At 59.7% G+C, this 22,516-nt stretch overlaps 6 protein-coding genes across 6 annotated transcripts in view; 3 read left to right on the top strand and 3 right to left on the bottom strand.

Moving 5' to 3' along the window:
* Window positions 1-503: 503 nt before the first annotated feature.
* Window positions 504-7,070, top strand: ENH_00036960 (cation-transporting ATPase, putative; the record flags this gene model as incomplete). Its single annotated transcript, XM_013585105.1, has 9 exons — window positions 504-1,667; window positions 1,852-2,113; window positions 2,170-2,373; window positions 2,634-2,746; window positions 3,006-3,406; window positions 3,595-3,817; window positions 4,066-4,216; window positions 4,434-4,729; window positions 5,019-7,070. 9 exons carry the CDS (start codon window positions 504-506, stop codon window positions 7,068-7,070), a joined length of 4,866 nt encoding a protein of 1,621 aa, XP_013440559.1.
* A 678-nt stretch (window positions 7,071-7,748) lies between these two features.
* On the bottom strand, window positions 7,749-9,356 carry ENH_00036950 (hypothetical protein, conserved; the record flags this gene model as incomplete). The annotated part of the gene is made up of 1 exon (XM_013585104.1): window positions 7,749-9,356. The coding sequence occupies one exon, from the start codon at window positions 9,354-9,356 to the stop codon at window positions 7,749-7,751; it is 1,608 nt and encodes a 535-aa protein (XP_013440558.1).
* Window positions 9,357-10,035: 679 nt separating this feature from the next.
* ENH_00036940 (hypothetical protein, conserved) lies at window positions 10,036-14,450 on the top strand (the record flags this gene model as incomplete). The annotated part of the gene is made up of 10 exons (XM_013585103.1): window positions 10,036-10,977; window positions 11,269-11,400; window positions 11,535-11,593; window positions 11,708-12,041; window positions 12,204-12,295; window positions 12,407-12,599; window positions 12,720-13,076; window positions 13,520-13,612; window positions 13,738-13,927; window positions 14,080-14,450. The coding sequence occupies 10 exons, from the start codon at window positions 10,036-10,038 to the stop codon at window positions 14,448-14,450; spliced, it is 2,763 nt and encodes a 920-aa protein (XP_013440557.1).
* A 1,049-nt stretch (window positions 14,451-15,499) lies between these two features.
* ENH_00036930 (pyruvate dehydrogenase (lipoamide) kinase, putative) lies at window positions 15,500-19,257 on the bottom strand (the record flags this gene model as incomplete). Its single annotated transcript, XM_013585102.1, has 6 exons — window positions 15,500-15,809; window positions 16,135-16,231; window positions 16,508-16,622; window positions 16,776-17,581; window positions 17,790-18,096; window positions 18,139-19,257. The coding sequence occupies 6 exons, from the start codon at window positions 19,255-19,257 to the stop codon at window positions 15,500-15,502; spliced, it is 2,754 nt and encodes a 917-aa protein (XP_013440556.1).
* Window positions 19,258-20,227: 970 nt separating this feature from the next.
* Window positions 20,228-21,360, top strand: ENH_00036920 (hypothetical protein, conserved; the record flags this gene model as incomplete). The annotated part of the gene is made up of 2 exons (XM_013585101.1): window positions 20,228-20,349; window positions 20,817-21,360. The coding sequence occupies 2 exons, from the start codon at window positions 20,228-20,230 to the stop codon at window positions 21,358-21,360; spliced, it is 666 nt and encodes a 221-aa protein (XP_013440555.1).
* Window positions 21,361-22,483: 1,123 nt separating this feature from the next.
* The window catches only part of ENH_00036910 (uracil-DNA glycosylase, putative), a gene marked incomplete at both ends in the record, with an annotated part of 3,593 nt that continues 3,560 nt past the window's right edge, over window positions 22,484-22,516 (bottom strand). Inside the window, one exon of the mRNA XM_013585100.1 lies at window positions 22,484-22,516. This exon is cut by the window's right edge and continues 47 nt beyond it. Coding sequence (XP_013440554.1) covers window positions 22,484-22,516 — 33 coding nt within the window.

Below are 22,516 nucleotides of genomic sequence, written 5' to 3'. Positions count from 1 at the left end.
AAACCCTAAATGCTAGAGCCTAGACCCTAATCGCTAAGCAATAAACAACACACTCGGCCGCGGAACATGAATTTATTGAGACAATGTCTGCGGCAAGTCCACTAGAAACCTTCCTTATCCCCTCGCAGGCCACCACCCTCCTGTTTATCCCTTTGCTTGTTTGTTTGACCTGCCTTTCTTGGAAAGCACGAACGGGTCATTTCCAAGCCACAGAATATACACCCTAGCTCTCGAGCTGCGGAGCCCTCGCTGGTGTTGAGGCAGGGCGTCTGGGGATGCGTCTCGGGCCCCCGTAAGGCACTGAATGCTCAACCCAAAGTCTCGCTAAACCCTAAACCCTAAACCCTAAGCACCAAGTGGCGGCGCAGCTTTGTACTAGCCCCGACTCGCCGGACGCCGCGGCTGCAGGCTTCCCCACAAGGTTGCCCTCAGCAGCAAGGGCCTCGCAGCGAGCGTGAGGGTTTGAAATCGAGGATAAAGTGTCCAGGGTTTAGGGTTTAGGAATGCATGCGCATGCGCTGCCCCTGGGGCAGAGGGCGCAGCTGCTGAGGCCGCGAACCCTCTGGGAGCGACTCGACCTGTGGCCATTTGCTGCTGCTGCGCTGCTGCTGCTGGCTCTCGCCATAGGCGAGCACGAGGCAGCGGACACTGCAGCTGCAGCCGCTGCAGCTGCCGCTGCTGCAGCTTCAGCAACAGCGGCTTCGGCTGCAGCAGGAAGGAATGCAGCGGCAGCGGCACCGCCGGCCTACGCAGCTGTAGCTGTTACTGCAAGCTCGACTGTAGGTCTCTCAGCAGGCCCGACAGAAGCTGCAGCAACTGCAGCAGCAGCAGCGGCAGTTCCTGCTGCAGCGACCGCCGCAGATGCGAGTTCAGCAGAAACGGTGGAGGAGGCAGAGGCGCTGCCGTGGCTGCTGCAGACGCCCTGCTCAGTTTTGCTGCTGCTGCTGCTGCTCTCATGGGGTGGCTTGATGCTCGCCAGCAGCTGGGTGCTGCGGCTGAGGCGCTGGAAGGACTACCGGACGTGCAGCTCGGCAGCAGCAGAAGCGACGGCGAGGGGCGCAGCAGCAGCAGCAACTCACGTCTTTGTTGCTGCTGGAGCAGAAGACAAGGAGGACTTTCTTGTTCCCATCGAGCTGCTGCAGTGCACAGCAGCAGCAGCTGCGGTTCCTGACGCAACAAAGAAGCCCCAGCACTCCAAAGATGCGCACAGGCACCAGCACCAGCACCAGCAGCAGCAGCAGAAGCAGCAGCAGCAGCAGCAGTTTGAGCTGCTCATAACCCTCAGGGGTCAGCGTTACTTGTACGACTTAAAGAAAGCAGATTTCTTCCCAGTGGAGGCCCCGCAGCATTTGCCGCTGCGCAGCTATTTGGACTGGACAGGGCTGATAGAGCTCCCTGCAGCAGGCGCAGCAGCAGCAGCAGCAGCGGGAACAGCAGCGGCAGCAGCAGCAGGTGGAAACATGGATAAGTTCGCAAAGGACGCCAGGCTGCGGTTTGGCCGCAATTGCTGCGAAGTGCCAGTGCCTTCATTTGGCGTGCTGCTGCAGCAGCAGCTGCTATCGCCTTTCTTCTGCTTCCAAACAGCTTGCGTGTGTCTGTGGCTACTGGATGGCTACTGGGGCTTCCCTTTATTAACCCTCGTTCTGCTAATCATTGTCGAGGCTCAGGTAGGCTCCAGAAGCTGCTGCTGCTGCTGCTGCTGCTGCTGGTCGCTGCAGGTTGTTATTGCTGCCGTTCGCCTCCCTAAGAGACGTCGCCAGTTCCATTGCAGCTGCTGCGTTCGAATCTGTGACAGACTGAATGCAAGAAAAGACTTTGTTGCTGCTGCTGATGTTTGTGCTGTTGTTGCAGACTGCGCTGAAGCACCGGAGGGAACTGCTGAGAGTGCGGAAGATGCAGCAGGTGCCGCCTCGGGTGTACGTACACCGCAAGCTCTGCAGCAACAACAGCAGCACGTGCTCGTGGAAGCTCGTTGACGCAGCAGAGCTTCTGCCTGGTGACGTTTTCTGCTGGGACCTTGGCAGCAGCAGCAGCAGCAGCGGGTCCGTCCTGGCCCCAGTGGACGGTTTGCTGCTGCAGGGAACTGCTGTGATCGACGAGTCTCTGCTGACGGGTAAGATTTGAAATCTTTAAACTTCAAGTAAAGCTGCTGCAATCTTGTGCTATCAGGGCTTGCTGCCGTCGTCGGACAAGGGTACGGCCTGCATATGTTTGCTGCTGCTGCTGCTGCTGTGGTACCTCCTTTTGCTGCTGCTTCAGGAGAGGCCATTCCCCAAGCAAAGGCGGCTCTGTCGCTAACTGCTGCAGAAGTCGGGGCTCTTGATGAGGCCCTTGACCTCCAAGGGAAGCACAAACAGTTTGCCTTCTTTGCAGGTGAGAGCCCAAAAGCCAAGTTCTAGCTCTCAAGTCCCAGCATCTTGAAGTGCAGCGGCGGCTTCCGCTGCAGCTGCTGCGGCTCCCAGCAGCAGCCTCTGTGGGCGGCTGCAGCGCTCGCTTGCCTGGAAATGGGTCGCCGGCGATGGCTAGCTGTGGCCAGCTGTGACTAGCTGCGGCCAGCTATGGCTAGCTGTGGCTAGCGGGGGCGGGCTGCAGCTAGCCAAGGCCAGCAAAGCTGATAGTGTGGGTCTTTGCAGGCACTTCTTTGTTGGCTGCGGACAATGACAAGGGTTCGGGTCTTCGCTGCTGCAGACCTCCAAATGCCTCCCCCGTAGCCCTAGCAGTCCGCACAGGGTTCGCCACCACCGAAGTAGGGTTTAGGGTTTAGGGTTTAGGCTGCAGGGCTTGTTGGGTGCTTAGGGTTTAGGGTTTGACACGCAGTCTTCAAGTGAATGCTATTGATCTCAGTCTCTGTGGGTTGGAACTATTTGATTTAAAGTCTGCAAGGCCATAGGCGTGGATCAGACTTTTTGTTGCTGCTTTTGCTGCCGTTGCTGCTGCAAGGCCATAGGCGTGGAGCAGACTTTTTGTTGCTGCTTTTGCTGCCGTTGCTGCTGCTGCTGTTTCAGGGGCAGTTGCTGCGGACTTTAATGGAAACAACGAACGCGCCGCATTCGAGCAGCAGAGAAGGCTGGGTGTTTCTATTCGTGCTGCTGCTGCTGGCGCTGTGCTGCTGCTGCTACGTGACGTTCACGTCTCCCGTCTCCCCCTTTTCTTACTTTTACACTACGCTGCCTCCACTGCTGCAGTTCCTGCAGCCGTCGCCCGAGCAGCTGCAGCAGGAGCTGCAGCAGCTGCAGCTGCAGCCACAGCAATACCGCAAACCCTCCATGTGGCGGCTGCTGTTGTCTCTCTCCCACATCATCACTTCTGTTGTTCCCCCGGAGTTCCCGATGCTCCTTTCTCTCACTCTCACTGTTGGCGTTCTGCATCTTGCCAGGGCTGGCATCTGCTGCACAGACACGCTGAAGTACGCCGCTGCTGTTGCTGCGGCTGCTGCAGCGTTTTACTGGTGCTGCAGTTGGCCTGTCCTTGCTACGCGCTTTATAGCTTTTCCTGGCCGTCGAGCTGCACGAAGTTGGTGTTCTGTTGGGGCTGCCGCTGTGGGGCGCTAGTTGCTGCTGCTAAGGGTGCGTCCTGCTGCTGCTGCTGCTGTAGGCTTGCTGCGGCTGGTGGAGTGCGCGTAGCTGCCTTTGACAAGACGGGCACTCTCACGTTCCACAACTATGACTTGCTGGGCGTATTCGGTGTTGGCAACAAACCCCAAGACCACGACAAAGAGCAGCAGCAGCAGCAGCAGCAGCAGCAGCAATCAAAAAAGGGCTCGCCAGTCGCAGCGAACGCAGGCACAAGCAACAGGCCTTCGCTGCTGCCGAGACAGGTACGCCCCACCAACAGCAGCAGCAAGCAGCGCCCATGGCAGCAGAAACGGCTGCTGCTCTGTCTGCTGTGGTAGTCTGCAGCTTAGGGTTAGAGTTTTATTTGTGCATAATGCACAATATAGCTTTATGTACACTATGATGAGAGAACGAGGCTTTCCTGTGTGCGAAGGATTAATCTGCCGTCTGGCCAGCTTCGTGAGGCGCGCACGCTTTTGTTGTTGCTACTGTGGTGCTGCTGCTGTTGCAGGAGCTGCCGCTGCTGACAGCTCTTGCTGTTGGCTCCTGCCACTGCCTCAGGCCTGACAGCAAAGGAGTGCTCGTAGGGGACCCTCTGGAGCTTGCTGCCTTCAAGAGCTTCGGCTGGCAGCTCACCTCCCAGAGAACCGCCGTGCTAGCAAGTTAGTGCTGCTGCCGTTTTAACTGCTGCTGCTGCGGCGACTGTTATTACAGCTGCTGTTGCTGCTGTTGCAGTTGCTGTTGTTGCAGCTCTTGCTGTTGTGGCTGCATGTGTTGCTGACGTTTCTGGCTCAGAGTTCAGCGTTTGATGTTGCAGCGAGGAACTCGTTTCGCTCATCTGGCGCCTTGCTGTTAGTGTTGTTGTTGCTGCTGCTGCAGATGAGCGAGGAGAGGCTTCTGCTCGGGTGTCTCTGCTGCTGTGTTTCCCCTTCACGTCTAATCTCCAGCGAACGACTTCTGTGGCGGAATATAGAACGACTGAAGACGTGTGGCGTGGGCCGTTGCACCAGCAGCAGCAGCAGCAGCAGCAGGGGCAGCAAGAGCTGCGCGAGCTGCTGCAGCAGAAGCCCAAAGGGTTCATCGTTGCCGTTAAGGGGGCCCCAGAACGGATAAAACAGTTTCTGGGGAAAGTGCCGCCTTTTTATGACTCTATTGCAGATGAGCTGACTGGAAGGGTGCGGCCTGCTATTGCTGCAGATTCTGCTGGTGCTGCTGCGGGTCCCGCTGCTGCTGTTGCTGCTGTTTTAACATTTGCTTTTGCTCGTGTCGCCGTTTCTGTTTCTGCTGTTGGCAGTGGCTGCTGCTTCTGCCAAAGCTGCCCCAGTTGTTGTTCAGCTGTTGCCGCTGCAGCTGTTCTTGCTGCAACTGTCGCTGCTGCAGCTGTTGCCGCTGCAGCTATTGCTGCTGCATCTGTAGGCAGGAACAGGCGAAGCTGCTGTTGTTTCTGTGCTGCTTCTGTTGCAGGGGCTGCGCGTGTTGGCTGTGGCTGCTCGCGTGTGCACGACGAACCCTCAGTCCTCTCCTCGTGAAGCCCTGGAGCGAGATTTGCTTTTTTGTGGGTTTCTGGCTTTTGCCGCTGCAATTAAGCCAGGAGTGCAGCAACAGCTGCAGCTGCTGCGCCGCTCTGGCCAGCAGGTGGTTATGCTCACGGGAGACCACGCGCTGACAGCTGCTGCTGTTGCGGCTGATGTTGGCATCATACACCACCCCAGCACCTGCGGGGTCCCAAGCTGCTGCGGCTGCAGCAGCAACAACAGCAGCAGCAGCAAGGAGGCTACGGGCAAGCTGCTTCCTTTGTTTCTCAGCCTCTCAGAGGCCGAAGAGACCATCGAGACGTCCCCCGGCAGCTCACAGCAAATGCAGCCCAGGGCTCGAAGAGCAGCAGCAGCAGAAGAGGCGGCAGCAAACGACTCCATCTGCAGCTCAAACAGCAGCAGCAGCAGCAGCAGCGTGTTGGAAAGCAGGGTTAACCGCGTGCTGCAGTGGGTCTCCTCAGACGGCAACGTACGGCTGCCATTTGCTGCAGCCTTGACCCCCGAGCCTTCGCAGGACTATTCATTTTGCGTCTGTGGCACTGTGCTGCAGCAGCTGCGGCAGCTGCAACAGCGGCAGCAGCAGTTGCGGCGGCCGGCGGTGCAGCAGCTGGAAACGGCGGAGGAGCAGGAAGCACGTTTGGGCTGCCGCGAAGAGCTGACGCTGCAACAGCAGCAGCAGCAGCAGGAGCAGCAGGAGCAGGATGCGTCGCAGCAAGAGCTGCTGCGGCAGCTGGTGCGATACGTGCGCGTTTTCGCTCGTCTTTCTCCCCGAGAGAAGCAGCAGGTCGTGCATGCATTTGCTGCTGAGGGATTCCCCGTGCTCATGTGTGGCGACGGGGCCAACGACATTGGGGCACTGAAAACAGCGGCAGTGGGGGTGTCAGTTCTCTCCAGCGCGCCTTGTGCTGCGGTCTCGGCAGCAGCAGCAGCTGCTGCTGCTGCCGGCCCTGGCGCTGGCGCTGCCGGGGCTGGGCGGCCGGGTGCAGCAGGCCTTGCTGCGACTCAGCGGCAGCAGCAGCAGCTGTCGCCGCAGCAGCAGCGGCAGCAGCTGCTGGAGCGCACGCTAGAGGGGCTGGCCGGGGAAAGCACGCTGGTGCCCCTGGGCTCCGCCTCCGTTGCTGCTGCTTTCACCTGCCGGGACAGCGGCATTGGCGTAGTGTCGCGCGTGGTGTCTGAGGGCCGCTGCTGCCTCTCTTCTTTGCTGCTGATGCACCGCCTCATTGCTCTAAACTGCACTGTCACTGCATTTTCTTTGTCTGTTTTGTCTACTGACGGAGTTCGCTACAGCGACCTGCAGGCAGCCATAGAAAGCTGCCTTTCTACGACGCTCACGCTGTGTCTCAGCGCTTCCCCAGAAGAAAACGCCCAGCAGCAGCAGCAGCAGCAGCAGCAGGTAAAGGGATTCATGGGGAATAAACCCCCGCCAACTTCCGTCTTTTCTTTTTGGGGCATTTTGTCCCTCGTGGGGCAAGGGGCCCTCCATGTGTGGTGCCTCGCTAGGGCGTGGGTCTTGGCTCGGGCGCTGCGAGACAGCAGCAGCAGCAGCAGCGGCGGCACTAGCAGCAGCAGCAGCAGCAGCAGCAGCGAGGATGAGGACCTGTTCAAGCCAGATGAAGTCAACACTGCAGTTTTCTACTTATCTCTCTGCATGCATCTCTCAACTTTCCTTGCGAATTACGAGGGGGCCCCCTGGTCGCAGCCGCTGCGCCAGAACCGGCGCTTGTGGCGCATGCTGCTGGGGGGATTCTTGGTGCTGCTGCTGCTGCTGCTGCAGCTGCTGCCCTTTCTCAACCAAGCGCTAGAGCTTGTTCTCTTCACTGACACGCGCCTGCAGCTGCAGCTGCAGCTGCTCATTCTTCTCGATATATTTGGACCCTGGGCCATCGCTGCTGCTTGCAGAAAGGCAGCAGCATTTAGAGAGGGGCCTCTCAAGCCCCTACCGCTTCAGCAGGCGGCTCAGCTGCAGCAGCAACAGCAGTAGCTGCTGCAGCGCTAGCAGCAGCAAACCCTGCTGAACCGCAGCAGAAGCAACTGCTGGCATGCCAGCGCGACACAAGTACATCAGCAACTGATGCTGCAACCAACTGCAGCAACGTCGACTGCTGCTTCGGGAGAGTGTGCTGCAGCAGCAGCAATAGAAAGCAGCTGCAGCAGCAGATGCTGCGGCAGCGTCTGTTTTATTTGGCGATCTGCACCGGCAGCCGTGGACTAGCTAGCTAGCTAGCTAGCTAGCTAGCTTTGTAATTTGATGTTGAGGTGGCTAACTGCGCTCGTGCTTGGCTAGCCAGATGACACTTTGTTGCAGTTCTACTCTGTTGTCCTTCTCAGGGGAACTGAACTCGCACTGGCTAGCTAGCTAGAGCTGAATCGGCTAGATAAATGGCTAGCTAGCCATATAGCAGGCAGAGTGGTGAGTTGGGGAGTTGGCTAGCTCCTGGAGGCAGCGAGTTTGCTTTGAAACGGCAAAAAGCATCCAGTTTCAGCTGCTGCTGCCAGTAGCTGCAGCAGCAGAACTCGGAGCAGCGGCCGCTGCAGGTCCTGCAGATGCGGCAGCAGCGGCAGCTGCGGCAGCTGCGATAGCCTTGTCTGCGCCTGCTGCAGCAGCACGAACGGCAGCAGCAGCTGCTGCTCCCGCAGCGCGCTGTGAATGCTGCAGCAGCTAAAGTGTGCCATCTGCGAGGCCCAGAGACTGAGCAGCAAAAAGGTCGTAAAAGGAGGCTAATTCCTGCAGCTTGCGTGTCTCTTCTTGAACTGCTGCATGCAGCTGCTGCAGCTGCAGCGCCACTTGCTGCAGCCCCGTCAGTTCCCCTCTCCCTGCTGCTGCTGCCGCCGCTTCCGGGGCAGCTGCCGGCAAAGTGGCCGCTGCTGCTGCAGCAGGTGCTGCTGCTGCGGCTGCAGGGCTGCCCTGTGCTGCTGCTCTTGGGGAGCAGCTGATGCTCGAGCCCACAGACACCACAGAAACCGTCGCAGCGCAGCTGCCTCGCTGCTGCTGCTGCTGCTGCTGCTGTTGCTGCATGCCATGTAGCAGTGAAACATCTTTGATGTCTGCAAGGGAGACCACGCGGGGGGCGGCTGCTGCTGCAGGATTCCGCCCGGCTTCTGCTGCTGCTGCTGGAGTCACTGCTGCTGCTGCTGCTGACGCTGCTGCTGCTTGGGTGTCTTCGCTATCCGCAAGCAACACAGACGCATTTGTGCTGTCATCAGTTTCTGTTGTTGTTGCTGCTGCTGCTGCTGCTGAGCGCTTTAGGCCCAGCAGCAGCAGCATGTTGTCTCGCCCTCCTGCAAGCTGCTCAAGCTCCTGCAGTGCAGCAGCAGCAGGGCCTTCTCTACTAGTGGTTAGTAGCAGATCAGTGGGCTGCTGCTGCTGGTCGTTGCTGCTGCTTTCAGCAGCAGCAGCAGCAGCAACATCAGCCCGCTGCACCTTCTCCAGCAAATCAGGGGCGCTCTTCCAGAAGTCCTTCAGCTTCTCTACTGCAGCATCGTGCAGCACAGCAACAGAAGCACACAGCAGCCGCAGCTGCTGCTCGTCCAGCAGCTGCAGCTGCTGCTGTTGCTGCTGCTGCGAGTCTTGCTGCTGCTGCTGCTGCGGAGGCTCCTGTGGCTGCTGAAGCGCAGCGTCTGACCCTTCGCAAGCACTCGAAGCCGCTGGCTGATCTGCAGCATGTCTTGCCGCTGCTGCTGCGGTGGCTGTTGCTGCAGGGGCTGCCGCTGCCGTGGTTGCTGCTGCTGATGCTGCTGCTGACTCTCCTGGGAAGTGCACACAGATGTCGCGGCCCTCAACAGAAAGGAAAGGGACGGCGACGCGGGGAGCAGCAGGCTGCTGCTGCTGCAGTTGTGCCTCCTCTGCTGCACTGTTGCTGCTGCAGTCTGCTAGTTCCTGTGACGACAGTGCAGCAACTTGCTGCAGGGCTTCATGCAGCTCCTGCGGCAGCATTCCTGCCGCAAGTGTGGCTGCCGTGGCTGCGATGTGCTGCAGTCCTGCACGGCACATTTCGGCGTTGCTGTTGCTGCTGCTGCTGCCACTGCTGCCGCTGCTGCTGGTGGTGCAGAGCTCATCTGCAGCGCCGAGAAGGCTGGTGTACAGCGTCGTCAATAAGTCCGCTGCAACGTCTTGGGCAGCTTCGCCCGCTGGTGCTGCTGCCATGGCCGCTTCAGAAGGTGCCGCAGCGGTGGTTGCTGCTGTTGCTGCTGTTGTTGTTCCTGCTGCTCCTGCAGCTGCCGCTCCGGAGGGGCCAAAACCCTCCTGGAAGTGGCTCAGTGGGCACATCCCGCAGCAGCAGCAGCAGCAAGACTCAATTCAGCGATCAGCAGGCTACACGCAGCAGCTAGTGGAGCCTGCTGCAGCAGCAGGACATCCCGCCGCTGCGGCTGCTGCCTGTGTTCTTGCTGTTGCCGTCGCTGCTTGCGCCTCTACGCGTAAATCCAGGAGCCGTCAGCACAACAAGTTACCGAGAAATGTAAAGAAATATTGTACTCCAACGCATATGCACGGAACAGCGCAGCAGCTGCTGCTGCTGCTGCTGCCTCGGGGCTGCCTCTGGCGGGGTGGTGGAGGTGGTGATCCTGGTGGGAGTCGAGCTGCAGCACTGGCGAGAACGGCAGCAGCACTAGCATCCGCAAAGTTACTTTTTTAGCACCATAAATGACCTACTGAAAGGCGCCGAACTGCGCGGAGTCACACTGCAGCAGCAGCAGCAGCAGCAGCAGCCGCAGTAGCAGTTCGGCTGCAGTGGCAGCTCGCCAGCAGCCCAGAAGAACCTCTGTAGCAGAACCCCCCAAAACAGCAGCAGGTCCTGCTGTTTTGTCTGTTGCTGCACCCGACCGTTCCCGTGAGAAATAACAGCAGCACCGGCAGCACCAGCGGCACTAGCAGCAACGGCAGCAACAGCAGCAGCAGCAGCAGCCACGCCCACGGCAGCAGGTGCTGCTGCGTGTTGCTGCACCAGATGGAGGCCGGAGCTGCCCTTGCACGCCCTGCAGTGCGAGCAGCACCAGTAACTGCTGCAGCAGCAGCTGCTGCTGCTGATCGTGTGTACGCTTCGCAGCAGGCGCAGCAGCAACCGCTGCGCAGCCCTTTGCTGCAGCCAAACTCGCTCTACGAGCTGCAGCAGCGTCAGCAACACGAGCAGCAGCAGCATAGCTCGCTTTCCCCGAAGCTGCCGCTGCAATGGCACCAGGCCGGCAGCACGGAGCAGCATCAGCAGCAGCTGCTGCAGCTGCATCAGCATCACCAGCAGCTGCACCTGCTGCAGCAACACCAGCAGCAGCACCAGCTGCAGCAGCAGCAGGCGCAACAGCAAGAGCACGACCAGAATGTCCACGAGGAGCTAGAGCGGTTGCGGCAGCAGGTCGCACTGCAGCAGCTTCAACTGCAGCAGCAGCAGCTAACTCAGCATCAGCAGCATCATCCGCGCTCTCTGCAGCAGCAGCAGCAGGACAGGCAGCACAGAGGCGTGCATCCGCAGAGACAAGTGGCTACTTTGTCTTTAGCGGGATGCAGCAGGGGAGGCGCGCTACTGTCTGCGGGTAGCCGCAGTTCTACCGCAGCAGCAGCAGCAGCAGCCGCAGCAGCAGCAGCAGCTTGCGGCTGCGGCGAGAGCTCTGCATGCCCCTGCATGGACCCCACGTGGCACCTAAGCCCCTCGCCCGAGACGGCCGCTGTTGCTGCTCCAGCTACAACAGCAGATGCAGCAGCAGCGGCAGCAGCAGCAGGAGCAGCATCAGCGGATCACACAGCAGCTGCAAGAGGGTGGCTGAGCAGCAGCACGCAGCAGCTGAGCAGCAGCTGCTGCTGCTGCAATGAAGAGCTTAGAGACTTAGGACCTTGCGGCGTGGAGGGCTGCTGGTGTGCTGCTGCTGCTGCTGCTGAGGCAGCGGGGTCAGGGTCGGTGTGTATGTACAGCTCGCGCCTTAAAGTCCGCATCGCCACGCAGCAGGAGTGCAGCAGCAACAGCAGCAGCAGCAGCAGCAGCATCGGATACGCCAGGAGCCTTTGCTTCAGGCTCTACAAAGACAACGAGGCACGCTTGCTGCTGCTGCTGCCATTGCTTCGCTGCTGCCTCTACTGCTGCTACGCAGAAAAGGCAGGAAAAGCTCCGGAGGCTCCCTGCTGCTGCAAGTGCTGCTGTTTGCGCTGCTTTTGTCACCCCGTGCTGCTGCTGCTGTTGCTGCTGCTGCAGGGTCTACGCGTAGAGCTGAGTGACCCCGAGTGTCCGCCCTTCTTGTTTGGCTGCTGCATCTCCAGCACGAGTTTTGCTGCGCTGCAGCAGCAGCAGCAGCTTCGAGTGGATTTCAAAGCCTTTGGATTCAGAGTGCGCAAACCCCAAGCCCAAGCCCTTGTCGCTGCTGACGAACCCCAAACCCTAAACCCTAAACCCTAAACCCTAAGAGCTTGAGCTGGCCGCGAGATACTCACCCCTAAACTCCCTCTCTGGCTGCGCCTCAGGTGTTGGATTTGGTGAAGGAATGCATTGCAGAGGCTGCAGGAGAGCCGGCGCAGCCAAGGTATCTTGCTGCTGCTGCTGCTGCTGCTGCTGCTGCTGCTGCACGTGTGTGCGGTGCAGATTTAGTTTAGACACTGCATCACAGCAGCCTCCGCTGCGCCTGCTGCTGCTGCAGGCTTGTTGCGGTGCTTGTTCTGTCTCCAGAGGCTGCTGCTGCACAAGCTGCTGCTGCAGCTGTTACTGGGATTGCCGGCGCCTCTGGTGTTGCTGCTGCTGCAGCGCCAGCGCTGCCTCCTGGGGAAGGTGCCGCCGTAGCCGCCGACGCACGGCGAGCGGCGGCAGCAACAGCAGCAGCAGCAACAGCAGCAGCAGGAAGGCCCCCCACGGCGGTGCTAAGGCTTATAGAAACAAATGCCTTTAGAGAAATTGTTCATCTGTATTTCGACTTGCGGGCAGGCACGACTGCTGAGGTGTACAGACACCTCACCGCCCACCTGCAGTACTTCCAGGTACCAAGCGCGCGCTGCCCCAGCCTCTGCTGCTGCTACTGCTGCTGCTGCCTTGTATCCTTCTTGCTGCAGTAGCTGCAGCTCGTGTGCTTCAAAATAGCAGTAACTGCTGCAGCAGTGCCTTGTGCGTTGCGCTGGTGTTCCTGTCTCATGCTGCTGCAGCATCACTGTGCCTCGTTTCGCGGAACTGCAGCGGAGCTCCAGCGAGAGAACCGCCAGCTGCTGCTGCTGCTGCAGCAGCAGCAGCAGGAAGCGTAAGTGCCTGCCGTCGTGCACACGAAGTTCCTGCAGCGAACTGCGGAAACTGCAGCTTCTGGTGTTGCTGCAGCAGCAGGCCCGTCTGCGAGTTTCTGCTGTGAACACAGGGAGGCGTCCTTGCTGCAGCTTGCCCAGCAACAGCAGCAACAGCAACAGGATGCGGCTGCTGCTGCAGAAGAACAGCAACGCCAAATGCTGCTGCAACAACAGCAACAGCAGCAGCAACAACAGCAGCAGCACGAGGAGCAATGTCAGCGTCTCACCGAACGACTTCAAAGTGCCCAGCAGCAAGTGCTTCATGTACGTTACTGTTGCTGCTGGTCCTGCTGCTGCTTCCGTTGCTGCTGGTGTTTTCGCTGCTGCAGGAAGGTTGTGTTCCCTGGCAGCCTCTGCTGGTTCCTTCTGTGCTATTTGCTGCAGTTGGAGGCGACTGCCGCAGGCCAGCAGCAGCAGCTGCAGGCGCTGGAGCAGCAGCTCGTTGAGGCCCGCGCCGCTGCTGCTGCTGCTACCGCTGCAGAAGCAACAGCGCAGCAAACGACTATACAGCTGCAGCAGCAGCATCAACACCATATCGAAGAAGCGCAGCGGCTGCAGCAGGAAAACAGGCGGCTGCAGCAGCAGCTGGAGGAGGTCACAGCAGCAGCACAGCAAGCCCAGCAGCAGCTCCAGGCGAGCAGCAGCCAGCAGCAGCAGCTGCAGCAGCAGCTGCAGCAGCTTAAAACGGAACACGCCAGCCGCTCTGCTGAAGTTGACCACCTCGTTCGCGAGCTCGAGAAAGTGAGGTCTCTCCTGCCTTGAGTTTGTTTCTTTGTTTGCTTTTGGGGGCCCCTAGGGGACGAGGGGGCCCCATGGGGGCCCCTCCTCGCGAGGGCCCCCAGTTTCCCATGGGGGCCCCCAGGCTGGCAGCTGTGTGTGTCAGTGTTTCCTGCTGTCGCTGCTGCCTCCGTGTTTGCATGCATTGGAAGCTGTGCTGCAGCAGCAACTGCCAACGGTCCCTGCGGCCGCTGCTGCAGTCGTTTGCGGTGCTCTTGTTCGCTTTCGCTTCCTTCTTGCTGCTGCTTGTCTCTCTCCTATGTCTTTCGCCAGCAGCAGCAGCGGCGAAAGAGCAGCAGAACAGCCAAGATAACGACAGCAACAAGAATACGCACAGTATTAACACTAACAACAATAGCAGCAGCAGCAGCAGCAGCAGCGTTTAGCTGCGTGTCTTTCTGGTGTAGGGAAATGCAGTGGTGGCGAAGCTGCAGCAGTCCGTGCGCAGCAGCAAGGCCAAGGCCAAGCAGTGTGCTGCAGAAGCTGCAGCAGCAGCTGCAGTCAGTTCCTGCTGCTGTGTCGCTGTCGCCGCTGCTGCTGTAGCTGTGCTTGGTCGTATAGGTGGTGCTGCTGCTGCGCCTACATCTTGCTGCAACTGAAGTTGCTGTTGCTGCGGCTGCTGTAGGCCAAAGAGGAGTTGGAGGCAAAGCTGAAGGCGCTAGAGGAGGTGCAGCAGCAAGAGGAGCAACAGCAACACAAGCTGAAGCAGCAGCAGCAACAACAACAGCAGCAGCAACAAGCGCTGCATGCGGAGTGCCAGAGCCTCGCGGCCCAGGTACAGAAACTGCAGGCGGAGCTGGAGGCGTCAAAAGAAAGTGAGATTTTTGCTGCTACTCTCCTTCCCGCTGCTGCCCTTCCTGCAGCTGTTGCTCTTCTTGCTGCTGCGTTTCCTGCTGCTGCTGCTCTTGTTGCTGCTCGTACTCTCACAGCTGCTCTCTCGTCGTAGCTGCTGCTCTTGTTGCTGCAGTGAATGCGCGCCTCAACAAGGAACTGACGTCCCGCCAGCTGCAGCTGTACCTTGACCGCTACGCCCTGCCGCAGCAGCAACAGCAGCAGCAGCAACAGCAGCAGCAACAGCAGCAGCAGCAGCAAGCGGATAAGAATGCAGCGGGAGAGGCAGCGTCTGCTACCTTTGCTAATGCTTCCCCTCCAACACCTCTATCCCCGCGCCAGCAGCAGGTGCTGCCATCAGTGCAGCAGCAGCTGTTCATGCGCCAGCAGCAGTTTGCAGGAGCTGCGATGGCAGCAGCAGCAGCAATACCAGCAGCGGCAGCAGAGTCCACGGCCAAGCTTCTCGCTGCGCTGCGGCCAATGCCTTCCCCGGAACGTCGCGTGTAGCAGTTCATCGTGCTGCAGGAGCAGCAGCAGCAGCAGCTGCTGCTGCTGCTACCCATGGACGCAATATTTTAAGATTTGAGTTTTTCTTGGGGCTAAATCGTTTTTTGCATAGCAGCAGCGGGAAAGTTGCAGCAGCAGCAGCAGCTGTTGCTGCTGCAACAACGCGAGCTGATTTGCACGTGCTGCTGCTCTAGATGCTGCCACTGGGGAAGCTGTGGCGCAGCAGCAGCAAAAGGGGCAGACGTTGTCGGTGCGCCAGCTGCAGCTGCTGCTACGTGCGGAGTCTCAAGGCTCCCTAGACTTCAGCGACCCCGCTGCTGCTACTGCTTCTGCTGCTGCTCTCACTAGCTGCGCTGCATGTTTTTCGGGAAGCAGCTGCTGCTGTTGCGTGCCGCCGCACTTCAATGGGCTACGGCAGGTGCTGCTGCTGCTGCTGGCTTGCTGTTGCAGTCGAAGCACCAAACTAGGAGTAAGTGCTGTAGCAGCAATCGCTGCAGCAGCAATATTATGGCGACAGCAGCTGCCGCAGCTGCTGCTGAAACAAACCAAATTCGCATATTACAGGCAGTCGCACAAAGGGAAATCTGTCCGTCGAGCTGCTGCGGCTGCTGCAGCTGCTGCTGCTGCAGCCGCAGTGGCTCGCACGCTCTCGTCACAGCAGCTTCTGGCTGCTGGCAGCAAGCGCTAGTGCTGCGGTGTGCTGCTGCAGCAGCAGCAACAGGACCACTCGGCAAGAAATGGGGTTCGCCGATGCCACTACAAAGACCATCTCGTGTGGCCCTTTGACAGCAGAGGCAAGATTGAAGCTGCCTTCTCTGCTGTTGCTACTGCTGCTATGATTGCGGCTAGTAATGGTGCTGCTACCGCTGCTGCTGCTTCAGCTGCTGCTGAGGCCTCAAATCAAAAATAGTCCGACACTGCGAACTGCAGCAGACTGGAGGCCTCACGCTGCCTCTCACAGCCATTTGCATTGTTTGCACTGACGTGCTGCAGCTGCTAATGCTGCTGCTGCTGTTGCCGGCAGCAGCTGCTGGTCTTCACGTAGACAGCTAACTTTGTTGGCTGCAGTGGCTACTACCGCTACTGCTCCTGCTGCTGCAGCAGCGGCTGTGCGACTGTTGCTGCAGGTGTTGCTGCTGCAGGTGTTGCTGCTGCAGCTGTTGCCGTTGCTGCATTTGCTGCTGCTGTTGCTGTTGAAGCTGCTGCTGCTTCTCGTGCTGCTGCTGCCTTCGGGGGCCGCAGACCAGGGGGTTGCAGCAGCACAGGGGCGCCACAGCAGCAGCAGAATTGGTCTGAGGCGAGGCAGTGCATGCAGTGGGGCTGATATCCGGCACGTACAAGTACGACCGTGTGCCTCTGCTGCAGCAGCAGCAGCAGCAGCAGCATAAACAGCCCAACTTTGGATACCATACATGAATATGCTATACCTAACAAGTAAAGACCACCCAGTTGGTATACAAGGGTAAACATAAATATATTCAATGCACTAATGCATGTAGATATAAATTCATCTGTACAAATGAATGCCGGGCCTGGGACAACAACAGCAACAACTGCCGCAGCAGCAGCAGCGATACAAGCACTGGCAAAGCCAACAACAGCAGCAGCAGACGAGATCCTAGCAGCTGCAACTATAGGAGAGAACGCAGCAGCAGCAGCAGAAGCAGCAGCAACAGCAAATTACCCAATCCTAGACTCCATAAAAGCATCGCCTCCGAGAGCCCGGGCGTACATACGCGTAAGAGGAAGACCTACACCCCAACCTGAGAACAGAGCCGCAGCTGCAGAAGCAACAGCAGCAGCAGCAGCACCAACAACAATAACAGGGATGTACTGCAGCGGCGGCAAACTCAGCTGCAGCAGCATCTCAATACCTAGCGCCACCAGCAACACCTGCAGCAGCAGGAACAGCAGCAGCAAAAGCAACAACCGCAGCAACAACAGAAGCAGCAGCAACAACAGCAGCAGCCACAGCAGCAGCAACAGCAACACCCGCAGCAGCAACAGAAACAGCAGCAGCAGCAGCAACAGCAGCAGCAGCAGCAATGTAAAGGTACCGGAGCCAGCTCGCGTCTTGTTCTGCCGATCCACTGGCATGGTCCTGGTGGAGTATAAGAAGCGCCATGCGAGTTGCTGCTCCGTCAGACACAGGCCGTTGCCGCTGTCACACACCTGCAGCAGCAGAAGTGGGGCCGCAGCAGCAGCAGCTCAGACCAGGCAGCAGCAGCAGCAGCGGCAGTAGCCGCCTACACTTCGCGCTGCTGCTGCTGCTGCGACAGCAGCTTTCCAAAGATCACGCTGCTGCTGCTGCAGCTGGGAGCGTACCTTCACCACAACCCCCGACTCTGCAGCCAGTATAAGGTGAATATCGACGGGGGGCAACTTGATGGCCTGCTGCTGCTGCTGCTGCTGCTGCTGCGGCAGCTGAAGCTGCTGCTCTTCGGAAGGAGCACCACAAAGCGCGGGCAGGCTGTATATACACCGAGACTGTCTCACGGGCATTGCATCCCACTCCTGCTGCTGCTCCTCCTCGACAGCTCCCTGCTGCTCCTGCTGTTGCTGCTGACTTTGCTGCTGCTTCTGCTGCCGCTGCACCGTAGCCTCTATGGCGTTCTTGATAAGTTCGAAGCAGCCGCTGTAGACGTATGCAGGGGCGCAGCGAACAACCACTCGGTTGTCTGCTGCGTGCCTGCGGCTGCTGCTGCTGCTGCTGCTGCTGCTGCTGCCTGCGGTGCTGCCGCTGCTGCAGCTGCAGCAGCAAGTCACGTTTGTGCACCTACACGGCCCGCTGCTGCTGCGGATGGAGCTGCCGCTGCTGCCGTCGTTGCTGCTGCTGCTGCTGCTGCCCCCGGGCGTTGGCGTCTGCACAAGGCGCATCTGCGGGCTCGGAAATGGGGAGGACAGTCTGTTGCTGCTGCTGCCACACGCGCCGCTGCTGTTGCTGCTGCTGGTGTCCGTGCTGCTTCTGCAGTTGCTGCTGTGGTTGCAGCAGCAACAAACGGAAGACAAGAACACCCTGATTGCAGGAGCCACACCGAGGCTGCTATGTGCCAGCCGCTGCGCATTTGCTGCTGCGCGGACTACCAGCGAGTCCACAGCGCACTGCTGCAGCGCAGCACCTGACGGGTTCCCTGCAGCAGCAGCAGCAGCAGCAGCAGCACCAAAAGCAGCAGCAGAAGCATCAGAAGCAGCACAGGCATGGAAGCAAGGCGTCTGTCCACCACTAAGAACAGCTTCAAGCAGCAGACAACACTAGTAGCAGCTCCCACTGACGCAGCAGCAACCGCAGCAGCAACCGCAGCAGCAGCAGCAGCAGCAGCAGCAGCAGCAGCAACTCACATCCCTCCAAGGCGCCAATGCATCTTTCTCTCAATATTTCTGCCGCAACTCTTCCACTAAAAAATGACTCCAAAAACTTATCGCAAATAGCCAGCAGCGCCGCCTGCTGCTTGCGGCTTGGCTGCGTGGGGGCCCCTGGAGGGGCCCCCTGCGAGCGCCTCAGGGGGCCCCCCGAGGGGCCCCCCGAGGGGCCCCCCGAGGGGCCCCCCGAGGGGCCCCCACAGCCAGAACTGCCCGCCAGGGGCCCTATGTAGTCCCTTATACCCATCATAAGTTCTCCCACCAAGCTGGACTGCTGCTGCCGCAGCTGCAGCAAAGTTCGCCTGAGAGTCTGCCGGCTAGGTATTGCTGCTGCTGCTGCTTCTGGTGCGGCCCCAGCTTCTTGCTGCTGCTGCTCCTGCTGAGGTGCAGCAGCTGCTGCTGGCGGCCGCCCTGTGTCTGGTGCTCCTGTTGCTGCTGCTGCCGCTCCCGCATCTCCCATTGTTGCCGCTGCTGCACATGTTGCAGCGGCGGGAGCAGCAGCGGCCGCGGCCTGCTGCTGCTGCTCTTGCTGTTGCTGCTGCTGCTGCGGCTCAAATAGTTGCTGCAGCAGAGCCAGGCTTTCTTTATAGATTTGAGCTGCTGCTTGGAGGCCCTTGCACTGTCGGTAAGCCTCAGGCTGCAGCAGCGCGAGAGCATGCAGCTGCTGCTGCCGCTGCCGATACATAGCGGGCAGCGTGTCTCGCATTTCCCGGGCAACAGCAGCCTCCAGCAGCAGGTGCTGCTGCTGCTGCTGCTGCTGCTCTTCAGAAAGCAGGGGCTGCAGCCGCAGCGGCGGGTTCGTGGGAAAGAGAGCAGCAGCAACTGCTTTGTCCAGCGACGAGCAAATGGCCGTGCTGCTGCTGCTGCTGCTGCAGAGGGTGTCCACCGAGGGCAGCGCCCACCAAGCAGCAGCAAACTGCTGCAGCTGCGCTGCTGCTGCTGCTCCTGCTGCTGTGCTGCTGCTCTCAGAAGGTAGCTCGCTGCCCCGCAGCCGCCGCTCGCTGATGCGGACAGCAGCTGCTGCTGAGGAAGAAGCCACCCGCTGCCTGCTGCAGCTGCTGCTGCTGCTGCTGCCGATGGCAGCGCTGCTGTCAAAAGTAAAGCTCCTCAAGAAAGGGGAGGTTCCTGCCAATGCTGCTGGAGCAGAAGCAGCAGCAGAAGCTGCAGCAGGTCTAGGCGACTCATTGCCGTCACTACAGTCGCTGCTGGTAATGTTGTTCCGCGTGCTGCTGCCGTTGCTGCTGCTGCTGCAGTCGCTGCTGCTGTGGCTCCGTACAAGTCTAAGTGAAGCCAGGGGAGGTACAGTAGTGGCCGAAGCCGTGCGCAGCAGCAACGTTGGGGGGCTGGCAGCAACAGCAGCAGCAGCAGCTGTTGCTTCTGCTGCTGCTGCTCGCGGCGCCGTTCCTGCTGTCGCTGACGCCCCTGAAGACATCACAGCAGTGACCATCCTCGCAGGAGGACTGTATTTTGCTGCTGCTGCTGCTGCAGCTGCTGCTTCTTGCTCTCGTGCCGAGGAAACTCGAGGGCAGCTGCTGCGCCTGCGTTGCTGCTGCTGGGGGCTGCAGCGCCTCTGCGTTTCCTGTGGCCTTGAAGCTGCAGCGCTGCTTCTGCGGTCCTGCTGCTGCAGTTCTGCGGCTGCTGCAGTCCTGCTGCTGCAGTTCTGCTGCTGCTGCAGCGCTGCTAGGGGTGAGGCGGAAAGACCCAGTCCGCCACTGGAGGTAGCGGGGGGGACGAGGAAAGCAAAAAGTTTTGCTGCCCCAGCCTGCGCCACCGCCGCTGCTGCTTGAGCTGCAACAGCCGAAGCTGCTGCGGCTGGAGCCGCAGCTGCCTGTGCAGGGGTGCTGGGGGTGGTGCTGCAGCAGCTACTGTGGCCGCAGCTGCTGCTGCTGGCGCCGCTGTTTGCGGCTGCTACAGCTGCTGATGCAGCTGCAGTCGGGAGCTTTCAGTGCTCCACCCCTGCTGGCAGCAGGGGTGCTGCTGTTGGCTGTTGGGCTTTGCTGCTCTCATGTTGCAGTAGGACTGGCAGGTCAGCGGCGGACAAAAACTGAAGGACGATTTCAGCAGCGAAACAAATATGACTTAAATATTAATAAATTCTAAAGGAGAAGCTCTTGTTTTGCTGCAGTGGCTCCTGCTCTAGCTGCTGCTGCTGCTGCTGTCGCTGCTCAGAGAGCGATGCAGTGACCGCAGCGGCAGTCCGCCTGCAGTAGCAGCGGCATCAGCTAGTGCTGCTCCAGCTGCTGTTGCTGTTGCTTCTGCGCCCGCTGCACTAGCTACCATAAATGGTCTTTCTAATCAATAAAGCATATTTTTAAAGTCAAATTCGCCAATATTTTGACCCCTAAACCCCAAATCTGGGGCACTATGATGGAGGGGGCCCCGCTGCCCGCAGCAGCAGCTCCCCGTGCGCTGACTGCATGTCCCAGCCCCTGCTGACCCTTGCTGCAGCGATTTCGGAAATGGAATTAACAGTTAATTCTTTCCTCTTTTTTTGTGAATTGCTGGCTGCTGCTGCTGCAGCAGCTCCGGAGTACCCCGAGTGAGCCTCTGCATACATATCTTGTCGGGTCGCAGGGCCCATTGAATTTTGCTGCTTCGCCAGTAGCAGCAACGGCAGCAGGGGCAGCATTCGCTGCTGCAGCAGCGGAAACTGCAGCAAAAGTATCATCTTCGTGAATCGGAAGTGTAGCAGCTGCAGCAAGAGGCGGCGCTGCTGCGGGATCTGTGGGGGCCTCGCAGAAGCAGCAGCCAGCCGTTATGCTGTTGTGTCTTGGCCTCCAGCAGCAGCATCAAGGGCAATGTTAGCAGCAGCAGCAGCAGCAGGCAACTAAATCGGCTGCAGCGCACAGCAGCAGAACTCCTGCAGCTTGGCCAGCGGCCCGCCGCAGCACCCCAACCCGCTGCACCCGCATCTTTAGCAGCAACAACAGCAGCTGCACAGCAAACCCTAAACCCCAAACCCTAGAACCCCAAATGTCAAGCCACAGACCACGGCTGCACTAAGAGCAGCAGAAAGAACAGCAGCAGCAGCAGCAGCAGCCACAGACACAGCAGCAGCAACAACAACAACAACAGCACCCGACACAGCAGCAGCAACAACAACAGCGCGAGACGCAGCAGCAGCAGCAACAACAACAATAACAGCACCCGCCGACGCAGCAGCAGCAACAACCGCGCCAGACGCAGCAGGAGCAGCAACAAACCAGCAGCGGCAGCAACGAACCAGCAGCAGCAGCAACGAACCAGCAGCAGCAGCAGCAAAGCAGCAGCAGCAGCAGCGATGCTGGGGCGTTCGTGGGTGCGGCGTTCGTTCTTCCGCAGCGGCTACGGGCGCCTCAGCGCCGCTGCAGCAGCAGAGCGGCGGCTGCAGGTCTTCTTCGTGTCGCTGATGTTTTTGCTGCCTTCGCTTTACCTTTACTCCGCCGGCAGCCCCCAACTGCTGCAGCTTTGCATGCAGCGCTTTCGCTGGGTCGAAGTGCCCCCCCAGGCCGACCCGCGGCTCCTTCGCCTGCGCCCCGCGGCCCCCCCGGACCCCGACGCAGCTAGCTAGCTGGCTAGCTGGCGGGCTGGCTGGCTAGCTGGCTGGCCAGCTAGCTGGCTGGCTAGCTAGCTGGCTGGCTAGCTGACTGGCTAGCCAGCTAGCTGGCTGGCTAGCTAGCTAGCTGGCTGGCTAGCTAGCTAGCTAGCTGACTGGCAGGCTAGCTAGCTGGCTAGCTAGCTGGGCGGCTGCTGGGGAGGGCTGGCTGGGGAGGGGCCAGCTAGCTAGTCACGGCCAGATAGAGAGCCACGGCCAGGTAGATGGAAACCGGCCAGGTGGCTAGCCGCTAGGGCGGGGTAGCTAATCAAGGGCTAGCTAGCTAGCCACAGCCAGCTAGCCAAGGGCTAGCTGGCGAGCCATAGCCGGATGGCCAGGGGCTAGCTAGCTGGCCACAGCCAGCTAGCCAAGGGCTCGCTGGCCAGCCACGGGGTTCCCATGGAGAGGCGGCCGCCTAGCAGGAGTCGAGCCAGCCCGTGGCTAGCTAGCTTCGGCTAGCTAGCCACGGGCTGGCTCGCCAAAGGCTGACCAGCCAGGGGCTAGCTAGCCAAAGGGCTAGCTAGCCAGCTGAGGGAGGCCACCTAGCTGGCAGGTGATTGGCTGAGCTCTCCGGCTAGCTGGCTGTGTGGCGAGCGAGTCGGCCTCCTCTAGCTAGCTATGTAGCTAGCGAGGGGACGCGCTAGCTAGCTAGCTATGTGGCTAGCGAGGGGACCCCCTAGCTATGCTAGCTGTGTGGCTAGCGGGTGAGCTCCCCAGCTAACTAGGTGTGTGGCTAGCGAGTGGACCCCTTAGCAAGCTCGCGTCCAAGTGCGGCAGCTAGCCACACTCGCTTGCTCGTCCAGCCTCCTCAGTGCCTGGCTAGCTGGCAGCTAGCTAGCTAGCCAGATAGCTACCCGGCTAGCTAGCTAGCTAGCCTGCTAACTGCCTGACTAGCTACCTACGTGGTCAGCTAGCTAGCTAGCTAGATCAAGCTAGCTGGCCCGCCTGGGCCTGCCACGCAGCGTTGGTTGCTGCTGGTTGTTTTTGTGTCTGTGAATAAATAAATAAAAGGAAGTAAACAACTAGCCATTAACAAACGCGCAAGAAGCAAATGGAAAGCTGCTGCTGTTGCTGCTGCTTCCTGCTGCCCAGCGACTCGCTAGGGTTGCAGCCGGAAGTCTATGGGCTGCTT

Source organism: Eimeria necatrix, genomic scaffold (genome assembly GCF_000499385.1).
Source record: "Eimeria necatrix Houghton genomic scaffold, Enh_scaff26, whole genome shotgun sequence".
Lineage (NCBI taxonomy): Eukaryota > Apicomplexa > Conoidasida > Eucoccidiorida > Eimeriidae > Eimeria > Eimeria necatrix.
This window is presented reverse-complemented; position numbering and strand designations above follow the sequence as displayed.